Source organism: Panthera tigris, chromosome D3, assembly GCF_018350195.1.
Source record: "Panthera tigris isolate Pti1 chromosome D3, P.tigris_Pti1_mat1.1, whole genome shotgun sequence".
Taxonomy (NCBI): Eukaryota; Metazoa; Chordata; class Mammalia; order Carnivora; family Felidae; genus Panthera; species Panthera tigris.
Window position 1 is genome coordinate 75,158,972 of NC_056671.1, and position 14,174 is coordinate 75,173,145.

A 14,174-nucleotide genomic window follows, 5' to 3' on the forward strand; every position below is an offset into this window, starting at 1 on the left:
TGAAAAGTAACTTAGAATTGCTAACCTGTCTGTACCTCTATGAAAACCCAGCTTACCACCTGGAACACAGTATTTGTGTACAGTTCTTTTTATCTTTAGTTAGCCTTGCAGTGAGCAGTGTTTGGGCCTGTTTTCCAGTTAAGTAACTCCTTTTTCTTTACACTCTTCAGTGAGGTTATGTCATACATCTATAATATAGTTATATTCATTCTGCAGTTCACCCTGGGTTCTCTGGCATTCTGGTTCATCCATTATTAATTTTTTTTTAATTTTCATTTTACAGGCAATGAAGTTTTACTCTTTGGTATATAGGGCTTTGGGTTTTGACATAGAGTCAAGTATCTACCATCACAGTACCATACAGAACATTCCTTTTGTAGCCCCTTTGTAATCAATCCCAGCCCTCAACCCCACCCACTTATCCTTGGCAACCGCTGATCTGTTTTCCATCCTTATAATAAGTTTTGCCTTTTCCAAAATGCTGCATAAATGGAATCATACGGCATGTAGCCTTTTGGGTTTGTGTTCTTTCACTTAGCAAAATATAATTAAGATTCATCCATATTGTTGCATGGAACAATAGTTCATTCCTTTTTAGGGCTAAATAGTGTTCCATTATATGGCTGCACCAAAGTTTATCCATTCACCTGTTTCAGGACATCTGGATGGTTTCCAGATTTTGGTGATTGTGAATAAGCTACAACAGTTCTTCATGTTTAGGATTTTGTATTATCATAAGATTTTAATTCACTTGGACAGATATCTAGGATTGGAATTGTTAGGTCATATGGTAAATGTGAGTGTAATTATAAAAAAAAAACAAACCTGTCATACTGTTTTTCAAAGTACCTGAAACATTTTACATTCCTACTAGCAATGAGTGGTGGTAGGTATTTTCTATTGTTCTGTATCCTTACTAGCATTTGATGTTGTTAGGTTTTTTGTTTTTTTTTTTCCTTAGGTATTTGATATGTGCAGTGATATCTCACTGTGATTTTAATTTGCATTTCCCTAACAACTAATGACGTTGAACAAGTTTTCACGTGATTATTTCTCATCTTTATATCCTCTTTGGTGAAATGTCTGATATTATGCCTTTTGCTTAGCTTACTTTTTATTAGGTTGCCTGTTTTCTTATTGTTGGGTCTTCAGAGTTCTTTATATATACTGGGTACAAGTCCTTTGACAGATGTCTAATTTTCTGATATTTTCTTCCAGTCTGTTGTCACTTATCGGACAGAAGTTTTGGATAACATCTAGTTTATCAGTTTCTTTCATGACTCATGTTTTTGGCATTGTATCTGAAAACTCATTGGCAAACCCAAGGTCATGCAGATTTTTTCCTAGAACTGTAATAGCTTTACATTCTATCTTATGACTTAGTCTTTTCTTTCATTTCTCTATATAAGTAGCATTCTTGCTTGCCTCATCCTTTTTAACATATAACATATCTCTTAGGTCATTGACTTACTATCTGTACTTAATACATCTTAAGCGTTTGCCTGTAGTCTTACAAGCTACTTACTTATTTACTATCTAGACTTATTTTTTATGGATTTCATCCATCTGAATGTTTTTCTTATGCATAGAAGAACTTAATATTCTCAAAGTCAGAGCACATCACAGTGTTTAAATTACTTAAAGTATTGGAATATCACATGCCTTATAGTGTGATCTTCTAGCATATTGTTGCCAGTTAAGTGTGTCATCCACTATGATATTAAAACAAGATTCCTGTGTCTTTATTTTCAAGTCCATTAACCATTGTGTGTTAAGGCATTAAGAGGTCAAAAGCTTTCCTATTCCTGGGTGTATGTAGATATTTAAAAATAACACAATTGGTAGTAACAAGTAATCTTAAGATAAATTGGTTCTTTGAAATATAAATATTTGTTCTAAGTTTTTTTGCCTTCAAATGGCTTATATATAAACAGATGTCATAAAATGTCTGGAAATGTAGCTCTAAAAGCCAGGAATTGAGGCTTAATCACGTTAAAAAAAAAAAAAAAAGACCTAAGTAAATGGGTTCATCAGATAGAAAAAAAGATGAATATTGAAAATTAAATAAAACAAGCCAAAATTAGTAATAACACAAGCAATGGTAATAATATTATTGTGCTATTTATTTATTGAGCATCCTAGGTGCTGTGCTAACCTTAACCACTTATGTCTATCGTTGAATTTAATAGGTAGCACATCATCGTCTTTTATATTCATTGGCTTGTAAACAAGAACACAGAGCATCTTGACTAGGTGTCCAGAAGTTACTGCTTTTCATTGGTTGCCTCTCTGAGACTGTCTGCTAGTATAGTCGAACTCTCTGCCTTCGTAATTGTTTTCTAACAGCTACTGCTGGCTGTATACAAACTGAATTTCTGGACTACTCTGATAATAAGAAATAGAAGTTACAGGGTTATCCTTACTTACCCTAAAATCTCAAGTATTAAAGTTACATTCATTGTCATTACATAGCTACCAACCTCAGCAATCTTGTGATTATATTTACCACCTGTTGACCTGGTCTTTCCACATACCACAAGGAAGCTTTAAAGAATAAAAACGGGGATGCTGGGGTAGCTCAGTTGGTTAAGCATCCAACTCTTGATTTTGGTTCAGGTCATGATCTTACAGTTCTTGAGATTGAGCCCTGTGTCGGGCTCTGCATTGAGAGTGGAGCCTGCTTAAGATTCTCTCTCTGTCCCTGTGCCCCTCTCCCCTGCTTGCGCACTCTCTCTCATTCTCTAAATAAATAAATAAACTTTTTTTTTTTAATAAAAAACCCCACACTCCTTTCCTGCTTCATATTATCTCTTAGCACCCTGTTTACGTTTGAGAGAGTGCAAGCATGGGAGGGGCAGAGAGAGAGACAGGGAGACAGAGAATCTAAAGCAGGCTCTGTGCTGTCAGCGCAAAGTCCAATGTGGGGCTCAAACCTACTAATCGTGAGATCATGACCTGAGCTGAAGTTGATGCTCAACTGACTGAACCACCCAGGCACCCCTCTTAGCACCTTGTTTCTAACTGCCTCTAGGGCTTTGACTTTAAATGTCCTTTTATCCTCATTTTTGCCTCTCCTCACTTCTTACATTCTGCTGCCCAGTTCTGTAAATCCATCAGGGTCCTTTAACATGTGCTGTCTTCCTGGAATTTTCTTCACTTAGTGTCATCCCATGATAAATTCTGATACGTACTTCAAGACCCAATTCAAGTATTTCCTTCCCATGAGGTTGTTTTTGACGTGTATTCTCTTCGTCACCCCCTCCCAAACAGACTTAATTGATTTTTCTTCAGATGGACACTACTTTCACTATGCACTTATAAATCTTTATTTTTTACATGGCTAGAAGTTTCTCTAGTGTAAAGTCCTTCATTCCCCTCCCCCACATACTTCATTTTTATTCATCTCGCCCAGCATAACCATCATTCAAAAAAAGTTGATGAATGAATCTTCCTTCTTTGCCCTCCTCTGTGTTCAGAGCCCCTTCTCCTTCCATATGTTTTATGTGAAAACAACCTTGATTTTCTCCACATTTATTACTGTATTTTTAAAAAATCTAAATCCGTGGTTTTCAGTGCTTTTTTTTTTTTTTTAAGTGGTATTCTTTCTTCAAATGAAAACTTACACACATATACCCACATATAAAAAGGTAACGTCGGGGAAGGTTGGAGGTCTTCCTTCTGGCACTTCTTGGGAACTCATGGGGTTCCAAGTAGTATGGTTTTAAAATTATTGACCTTATTGCTACCTCAGCTTTTGAGTCCTTCCAAATCATTCTTCACATTGCTTAAAGAGAGATCGTTTTAAAACAAAAATAAAATTCTCATGCTTTAAATTTCTTTAATGAGTTCCCATGACCTCACCTCACATGTGAGCTTCTTAGGACCTAAGGCTATGTCTCTTTCACCTTTGTGTCTGTAGTACCTGCTGTGGGTTTGGTACCCAGTCACCTAGGTGCTCCATGAATATTAAAGATAGTGAAGGAACTTTGCATGATTTCCTATCTTCGTCATTCCAATGGCTTCTCTTTGCTCATATTGGCAATGTCCGCTTCTCTCATTCAGAGCTTTCCCATTTTTCAGGGCCAAGCAAATCTTCCTGATTTTAAAGCTATCCTTAGGGGTGCTTGGGTGGCTCAGTCTTTTGGCCATCCAACTTCGGCTCAGGCCATGATCTCGCGGTCCATGAGTTTGAGTCCTGCATTGGGCTCTGGGCTGACAGCTCAGAGCCTGGAGCCTGCTTCAGATTCTGTGTCTCCCTCTCTCTCTCTCTGTACCTCCCCCATCTCTCTCTCTCTCAGAAATAAACGTTAAAAAAAATTTTTTTTTAATTATCTCAGAAATGGGATGAGTTAAAAAAAAAAAAAAAAAGCTCTCCTTCGTGTCAGCAGCATTCATCAGTTTCCCATTCTTTGATTTCTAAAATAGCATGTCGCTGTTAGAAAGAACAACATATTTGCTGTACTGCATTTCATGCACTGTGTTACTACACCAGAGATGGTGTAACCTCTGCCTGGGTAATTAATTCTAGCCAAAAAGTGAAAATTCATAGGTTTCCAAGGTAGTTTCTTCTCCACGAGAATATACTTTGCTCAGTTCTGAGATATATAATTCTGCTTATAATTTAGGTTTCTAAATCATTCAAGGTTGTAATATTAAGTTTATACTCTAGTACAGTTGTATGTCAAGACAGATTTGCCGTTGTTTCTCAACATGTTGTAGGTTGAACAATAAATCTTTGTTTTATTGTGTCTTCTGAAACCAAAATTGGTGTTGAGTCAGCTCATAGCCTGCAAATCAAACCGAAATCTTTGAAAAAGTACATGCAATGAATTAAAAGTATTAGGTGTGATTTTTACCATGGATCATTTTTTCAGGTTCTCGTTCAGAAAGAGGAACCGTAGCTTTATGCTCTTAATATTCTTTTGGTGTGCTTCCTGAGTTTTCTGTTCCTTGTGTATATTTCAGTAAGTGTTTCTTTTGTTGCTTTCAGAATTGTTTATAATTACATTTTATGTGAGAACAGTTTTCTAAAAAAAATCAAAAAGCTAATAAGAAAAATGTATTTCATTTCCTTAAAAATAACCACCAGAGCTCATGTTACCAAAGGATTATTATATTCTTGTGCAGGCTTGAAGACATGTTGCTTATTTTTAACTATATTTTTCATTTCTGTAATTACTTTGTGGCCCTTCATAAACTAACTTGTTTTCAGTAAATTGAAACGATTTCTATTTAGAACAAGGGGTAAATATTTCCAACGCTTCACGCAGGAAGACTTTTCTCGGAGACACCTGTACTGTTATATTTTATTTTTTTGATGGTATTGTGGAAGGAAAAGTGGATACTGTGTCTTTAATGGAAAGCAAAAGGTTATCTTTCTCTGGCCTTTGTGTGTATGTGCTGATGTGGATGTAGGCAGCCAGACAGGCAATGTGTGCAGAGAGACTAGGGAACCGGCTGTGGATCGATAGAAGTCGTGTGAAGTGAATTAATGCGAGGCAGGCCGTCTGTCTGTCATAAGGATTGTGGGGAATGTGGGGCAGTGTGGTCAGTCACTGCAGAGATCTGCTTCCAATAAATTCAAGCCTTCTGCCTGAAAATAAACTCTAGGTACACACGTACTCCCTTCCTTATTGTTAAATTTTACTTTATTCAAAGTAAATGTTCCCAGCAAATTATTGCCTCTAGTATACTTTAATTGGACCACTGGAAAGCCACCATTGTGAGAAGCCGATGAAATAAAAATACCTGCTATTCTTTTAGATCCATTTTTCAATCTCTGTGGAAATCTATATTATTGTGGGAATGAGAAATATAATTTTTGTTAATATTTATAAGCATTGTGGTATGTATTTTTCTGAATCCTAACAGTATTGTTTATCACTTTCATCCATCTAATCTTCAATAAGATAATAAAATTATAATGAACTCAAATGGTTTTATATTCCAGTATGGATTAAGCGCTGTATTTTAAATGTTACTCTATTAAAATTTAGTATTTAATCTTTGATTATTAAGTTAATCACATGACACTGAGATCTTGTGAGTTCCTGTTATTTACCCTTATTCAGATAGTATTAGCCAGTAGGACAAAAATGTTTATGAAGGTAATTTGAAGCTTTTGAAAAATAAATTTTAAAATAATGTACCTGATTTTGCTGATGTGGAGAGGCAAGTGCTGTTTTATTCCATTGACTTTGAAAACTATATCCCATATTTACATTAAAAACATTGTTTTTCTAAAGTGTTTAAAACACTGTGTACAAAGAGACAAGTGTGTGTGTTTGTGCATAATCTCACAATGAATGGTGATCTCAGTGTTTAGAATCCAGATGCCATGGAGAGCTCCTAATCGTCCTCCTGCCCTCTCTCTCTTACTGCTGCCAGCCACAGCCCACCCTCCCCCTTTCGCTGCGTGTCCAAACTTACTCAGACCTGTTTCCTGTTCCATCCCATTTTTCCCTTGTTTTCCTCCTGATTCGCAGTATAGAACCAATTTATAGACACCTATTGTCTGGCATAATATACATTCTTTTTTTTTTTTTTTTTAATTTTGTGAAATCTGGATTTGGGAACTAACTGGTGTTTTAAGTATCTTGTGTCTTTCTCTTTTTTGTATCTCCTTTTTAATACTATCTCTATACCTCATTATCATCTCCTTACTGTACCTTTTTGTTGTATATCTTTCCCCAATGCTTGCTTTTCTTGGTATGTTTAAAAACCTGAGAAAACTCCTGTTTTCTTGGTATATTTAAATAACAAATTTGTATCATGGGATTGAAAGTATTCAGTTCTATTCAAGATTTTTTTTTTTTAAGTTTATTTTGAGAGAGAGGATGTGAGCAGGGGAGGGGCAGAGCGAGAGAGGGAGAGAGTCCCAAGCAGACTCCGTGCTGTCAGCACAGAACCCAGTGTGGGGTTTGATCCCAACTGCGGGATCATGACCCGAGCTGAAATCAAGAGTTGGTTGCTTAACCTACTGAGCCATCCAGGCGCCCCATACAAGGTGTATTTATGAAATGTTCATTATTGCCAAGTATTTTGGGGATACTCAGAAAGTAACTAAGTCTCAGATTTTATGGTGCCGTTTGAGAAATAAGTTCGCTTACATCAAGTGTGTAAGAAAATAGCAAAGTACCACCATATAACTAGAGAACAACCTTTGTAATCTTTATTATCAATATGCAAGAGAGGTGCCTGGGTGGCTCAGTTGGTTAAGCATCTGACTCTTGATTTCTGCTCGGGTCATGATCTCATGGTTTATGGGATCGAGCTCTGCGTTGGGCTCTGTGCTAACAGCACAGAGCCTGCTTGGGATTCTGTCCTCTCTCTTCACCTCTGCCTCCCCCATGTGTGTGCTCTCTCTCTCTCTCTCTCAAAATAAATAAACTTAAAAAAATATACAAGAAACTGAGGCTTCCAGATAAGTATTTTCTTTTCTTTTTAAATTTATTTTTAGAGAGCTTGCGTGTGTGTGTGTGTGTGTGTGTGTGCGCGCGCACGTGCACGCGCAAGCAGGAGGAGGGACAAAGAGACTCTCAAGCAGGGTCTGTGCTATCAGTGAAGAGCTTGAAGCAGGGCTCGAACTCACGAACTGTGAGATTATGACCTGAGCCAAAATGAAGATGAGACACTTAACCGATTGAGCCACCCAGGCACCCTCATATAACTATCTTCTAAGTGGACTTTTCTTCATATTTGTCAGGAATATTTCATCATCTTATTGAGAGTGGATAGTGACTTTTATGCTTGAAAATGTTTAGTTTTTTTATAACAAAAAGAAAGTATACCAATTTTCTCTAGTCTTTCTGTTTCATGGAAAACAGCATTGTGTTCTGGCATAATCCTCAGTTCTCTTTAGTGGCAGTGATGTAATACCTTCTATTGTATCTGTTTCTTTTGTAAGTTAGATTTATTGAGGTATGATTTATACGTAGTAAAATTCACCCTTTTCTGGTAATTTTACCCTTCTTTGAGTTTTTAGCAAATGTGGATAGTCCTGTCCCCACTTCCACAAACAGCATATAGATTATTTTCATTACTCTGAAATATTTACTAATACCATTTTACAGTTAGTTGTCTTGTCCACACCCCTAGCGTCCAGCAGCCACTGGCTCAATTTAGATCCTTTTTTTGGCCTTTTACAGAATAGTTTGGCCTTTTACAGAATATCTGCTGTAATGTTGGCCTGCAAACGTAAGATGGTAATATAACACGTAATTAAATACTGTGGAGATAAAAAACAGCCAAGATGTGGCTGGGAATTGTTTTAATGTTATTCCTTCTCTTGCAGATAATGATTACCATGCTTAGAGGGATTAAATAATAGTTTTACTCGTCTTGTGCCAGACTGTATGGTCCAAAAGTTCAAAAGGAAGAGGTTCTATCGTTTCCTCAAAGTGAACTGTTAAAATTAGTTTTTAATGATCTGTAGCATTTGGACTTGAGAGTTGATGGCAGTAATGTGGTCTTTTCCATTCCCCATATCTCTTCCCCTGAGATCTCTCAACACAAGTTAGGAATCTTAGGTATTTTGTTGCCAACCCCATGTCCAGTTTGACTGAAATTAGGATAGTTAAAAACTTATCTTTAAAAAGTAAAGTATATGTGTAATTTTGAAGTGATCAAACCAGTATCTTTTTATTGATTGGTACCAAAATAACCCAGATATTTTGACTGTGAGGACCAACAGAATGAGTTACACAAATGGTCAAAATCAATAATATGATTTTTTTTAAAAATGAAAAATGGAACATTACTGCTTTCATAAACATAATATTCATGGCACATTTTTTCTTAGTCATAAATGTTTTATGTGGCTCTTCCCCCCTCTTTTTTCTTCAGCTGCCTAGTAGAAAAGGTGTCAAGAGAGTACCCAGGAGTAGTCTGGATGCTGTGGTTCATCTGAAATGTTAGAAGGCAAACTTTTAAAAATAACTTTATCGAGTATCATTCACATGCCATTAAATTCACCCCTGGAAGTTTACATTTCAGTGGTTTTTAGTGTATTCAAAGTTGTGCAACCCTCACCGCAATTTCTGAACATTTTCATCACCCCAAAAGAAACTGTGCATTCATAGTATCATTCCCCATTTTCCCCAGGTCTCGTAGCCCTAAGTGACCACAATTGTACTTGATGTGTATAGATTTGCCTATTTGGGACGTTTCATGTAAATGGAATCATACAACATGTGGCGTGTCGTGACTGGTTTCTTTTACTTAATACTTCATTTCTCTGTATTGCTGATTAATACTCCATTGTGTGAATATACCAATTTATTATGTGATAAATTGTGACATATTCATATATTCAGTTGATGGACAATTCAGATTGTTTGCACCCTTTGGCTTTTATGAATAATGCTGCTGCGAACATTCATGTACAAGTCAGTGTGGATATAGGTTTTCATTCCCTGGGAGTACAGTTGCTGGGTTTATATGATAATTCTGTTTAACCTTTTGAGGAACCGCCAGACTGTTTGCTGTAGAGTTTTCAGGGTTTCTTACAGAGGGGCACCTTGCTGGTTCAGTCCATAGAGCATGTGAGTCTTATTCTCAGGGTTGTGAGTTTGAGCCCATTGGGTATGGAGACTACTTAAAAAAAAAATCTTTAAAAGTTAAAAAAATAAATAAATAGTTCCTTATATAGGTTAAGCACTAGTCCCTTGTTGGGTATGTGATTTGTGAATCTTTTGTCCCAGTCTTTAGTTTGTTTTTTTATCCTCTTAATGGGGTCTTTTGCAGAGCAAAAGTGTTGAATTTTGTTGAAGTCTATGTCCGCTATTTTTTCTTTTATGGACTGTGCTTTTGGTGTCATCTCTAGCCTTCGATCTCCAGGATTTTCTCTTTTTTTCTAAAAGTTTATAATTTTATGTTCTACGTTTAAGTCCATGATAAGTTTTAGTTAATTTTTGTATACGCTGTGGGCCTTAGGTCAAGGTTCGTATTTTTGCCTATGGACGTCCAGTTGTAATAGCCCACCTGTTGATGAGATTACTTCCCCCCCTTGAACTGCTTGCACCTCTGTCAAAAATCGGTTGTGCATGTTTGTTTTTTCTTGGTCCTCTGTTTTGTTCCATTAACCGAAAACCACATAGTTTTAATAAATTTATATAAGTCTGGAAATGGAATAGACTTTTTTTCCCCTACCTTTTCCTTTTCTTCCCCCCAGAGTTCTTCTGGCTATTCTAGTTCCCGTGTCTTTCCATTTAATTTTAGAATAATTTAGTCTGTATCTACAAAAAAATTGTGCCGAGATTTTGACACGAATTGCATTAAACCTATATATCAATTTATGGAGAATTAACATCTTTACTGTGTTGAATATTCTAGGACATGAACACGGTATGTCTCTCCATTTCATTTATTTACATCTTTGATTTTTTTTGCAGGGGAGGTGGTGTCAGGATTTTGTAGCTTTCAGCCTACAATTCCTGTTGTATATGTTTCTTTTAGATTTACGTCTAAGTATTTCAGCTTTTTGAACCATTGTTAGTAGCATTTTTTTTAAAATTTAGTTTCATTGCTAGCATATAAAAATACAGTTGATCAGTTGGGTTTTTTCTTGTATTCTGCAGCCTTACTGAACTCACTCAGTTTTTTATAGATTCCTTTGGATTTTCTATGTGGACAATCATTGTATCCTCAGATAGGGACAGTTTACTTCATCCACTCCAAATGTATCCATGTTCTTTTCTTGCTTTATTACACTGGCTAGAACTTTTAATGCTATGTTATATGAGTGGTGAGTGTGGATATCTTTGCTTCATTCCTGATCACAGGAGGAAAGCATTCCGTTCTTCACCATTAAGTACAATATTAACTATAGATTTTTAGCAGATGCTCTTTATTAAGTGAAGAAGTTCATCTCTGTTCCTATTTTTCTGGGAGTTTTATTATTGTTTTTTTAAATCATGGATTGATGTTGAATTTTGTCAAATGACAGCTATGATCATATGCTTTTTTCTTCTTTAGCCTGTTACTATTTGGGGTTACGTTGATTGGTGTTTGAATATAGAACTAGACTTGCATACTGGAACTAAAACTCCATTGGTCATGGTGTATAATTCCTTGTGTATGTTGTTGAATTCTATTTCCTTACATTTTGTTTAGGACTTTTGAGACTATCAGCAATACTGATCTATAGTTTTCTTTTTCCTTTTTTTACATTTTCTTTTTTTTTCTATCGAGAGAGAAACGATTTTATAACTTTGTTTGGGAAAAAACATTAATCAAAGAACCAGTTTCAGCATAGCTACCTCTTAGTCTTTCAGCTTTGGTTGGTTTGAGATCTACATGTTTGCTCTTTAAGCTCTGTCTCAAGGAATTGAATGCCCCACAGTTGAGTAGTTACCAGGCACAGCACAAGAACTTCATGGAGGGCTTGACAGTGTTGATACTCAGTATTGTGTGATTCCATGATTTTTCATGGTTATGTTGTGATATTCTGTGTACATACTTCTCACCCTGCCCTCAGGAACTCAGTCCCTGTAAGAACTTCATGGAGAAAGGATATTGGGGTTTGAAATCAAAGACCTATGTGCCCATACTGGTTCTGGAATTTAGTAGCTGTATTATAGTGAGCAATTACTTAACCTCTCTGACTAAATGAGATAAATTTAAATGGATTTATAAACCTGTTACTACAAATAATAGCTTCATTTTTATCGAATCCTTCAATTTTATAGGAAAGGAAAATACTAAAAAAGATTGTTACTATCTAAACTGTTCCTTGGGGCGCCTGGGTGGCTCAGTCGGTTAGGCATCCGACTTCCGCTCAGGTCATGATCTGATGGGTTATGAGTTCGAACCCCACATCAGGCTCTGTGCTGATGGCTCGGAGCCTGGAGCCTTCTCCGGATTCTGTGTCTTCCTCTCTCTCTGTAACCCTCCCCTGCTCAGGCTGTCTCTCTCTCTCTCTCTCTCTCTCTCAAAAATAAACATTAAAATTTTTTTTTCAACTGTTCCTTAATATCTTTTCCCTATTTCTCTATCATTTTCAAAAATTATCAACTATTAAGAAACGAGACAGAGTTTTCAGAGATTTGCATTTTGATTTAATAGGACATCTTTGATTTAGTGTTTAAGCAATAAATCTTTAGAAATGTGGCATTTACCTTATTTCCTCCCCTCTGTGGTTATTTTACTGAAAGCCATTATTAAGTAATTAACTTCACAGTTTATTTTTGGCAATCCTCCTCCTTTATTTTAGAATCTTATCTTGAAAGCCCAACAACAAAATGATACCACAGAAGAATGGCTTTGTCGTTTGACATTCATCAGGGACCACTGATGGACACTTTATTTTTGTATCAGAGCAATTTTGAGCAAAGTGGTGGTTCTAACGTGGTATGTCCTCTTCCCCAAACTGAAGTCATTAGGCCTTGGAACTGTGTCCTGGTAGATTTAGCTCTGGATCATTCAGGCGCTTAAAGACTGAGATTTCCGTCTCTTGGTGACTTTGGTAAACCTGAGGCAGCAGGACTGAATTTCACGCAGAAACGTTTAAGTTAATATACGTTGGAGGAAAAAGAAAGAAGCCCTTGAATATTTAGAGCTTTGATTTTTAAAATATTTTGATGGATACAATGGATGTAGTTATTGAAGTGCTTATTTAAAAGATTGACTAGAAGGCTCAATTCCTTAAAAAAAAAAAAAAAAAGGAAAGAAAAAAAGGTTCAATTCCTAAAGTAACTTCCAATGGTGAAATTTTTGTATTTCATGATTTAGTAATACCCGTTGAATAACTATATGAAAAATACTGAGATACCCTACTATCCATTGCCAAATTAGAAATAACGTAGTATATGCAAATTGGCAACAAAATATATCTTCAAAAGTGGAAACATAGCTTATAAGGAAAAGACATTTGCCTCAGCTGGCAAGTTTCTCGGGTAATTTACAGAATGGAAGCTTCTGGCCCCGGATCTAGTTCGTCCGTCTGCTTCTGTTAGGTTTTTTCAGTGTGCTAATTATCAGATCTCCTGTCTACTTCCTCCATAGACAGTGATAGTGTCCACTTTGAGGTGGTGCATTTCAGGTGTCTTACATAGATCCAGAGCGCTTGTGGGCATTTCGGCCTTCTAGCCCCCAAATTGTAAGCAAACTAATATTAAAAAGAAGTAAACTTTTAAAGTGGTCCTTCACTTTTAGGGTTTTTCCCCCCCTCTTTGCAGCATAATTACGTCTAGATCACCTAAAATAACTGTAGTAAAAATTTGGAAGGAATCAAGTAAAAATGTAATTTATTGAAGCATCCTTTTTCTGTTTTTCCCAGAACTGAGTTGAGTCAGTGTAGTTTGTACCTGTGTACATATATGCGTACAAAAAAATAGAGCACATGTGAATATTTTGTTCATTAATTTGTGACTCTTCCTAATTGTGGTGAATTGTGTGTGTGTGTGTGTGTGTGTGTTTTAATGTAATGCATTTGTATCTAGTAGGTAAATTAAGAAGCTTTAAGAGTTTGGGTGCACCTTTCTTTCAGTTTTTAAAACTAACCCTTGTGATTCCATTTGTTGTAGCTGGAGTCTCAGCAGAAGCCATGCAGACTATCGGCACTGCTCCTGATGCCCTGGGGCCAGAAGCCAAAGTCCAGGAAGAAGAGCACGACCTTGCAGATGATGACATCACAACCGGTGAGCAGGGACATCTTTCACATAATCTGGATGAGTTTTATCCAGTATTGGAATGTGCTTTTAGATTATTTGTAATGGGATTAAATATGTTGATGGAAAAGAGGGAAACTTGTATTGATGAAATGTTTAGTTTTATGAGACTCTTTAGTGTCCTTTTGATCTTGAAGTGGAAAGAAGCAGAAGTGTTTATTTGGTCTCGGTTTGCTCATTGTTGCTGTAACAATGAACTTGCTAGCTGTGCATTTGATTTCCTGGAGACCTTCTAATTCAGAGGCTGGGACCATTTCTAAAGCCTTGAAACGTGTAGAGGAATACACCTTATGAAAGGTTTTGCAATTATAGGGTAAACTGAAGGATACCAAAGTTGTAACAGCAATGCAGGCTGTATAAGGAAACTTAATAGATATTCTTTGCACCTATATTATAGAAGTCCATGCTGCTTTTTAAAGTTATTTACATTGCTTAGATATTGAATAATCTTACCTATATTATTTATTATATAACTAAAGGAATAAAGTAAAATTTAGGAAAACTATA

The 14,174-nt window shown here is 36.3% G+C and overlaps 1 protein-coding gene across 10 annotated transcripts in view; it reads left to right on the forward strand.

Moving 5' to 3' along the window:
• The window catches only part of WDR7 (WD repeat domain 7), a 354,382-nt gene that overhangs the window by 142,835 nt on the left and 197,373 nt on the right, over positions 1–14,174 (forward strand). For all 10 annotated transcript variants that reach the window (XM_042962008.1, XM_015536841.2, XM_042962015.1 and 7 more), the window contains one exon: positions 13,524–13,637. In XM_042962008.1, the coding sequence (XP_042817942.1) occupies positions 13,524–13,637 (114 nt within the window). The remainder of the gene's footprint in view (positions 1–13,523; positions 13,638–14,174) is intronic.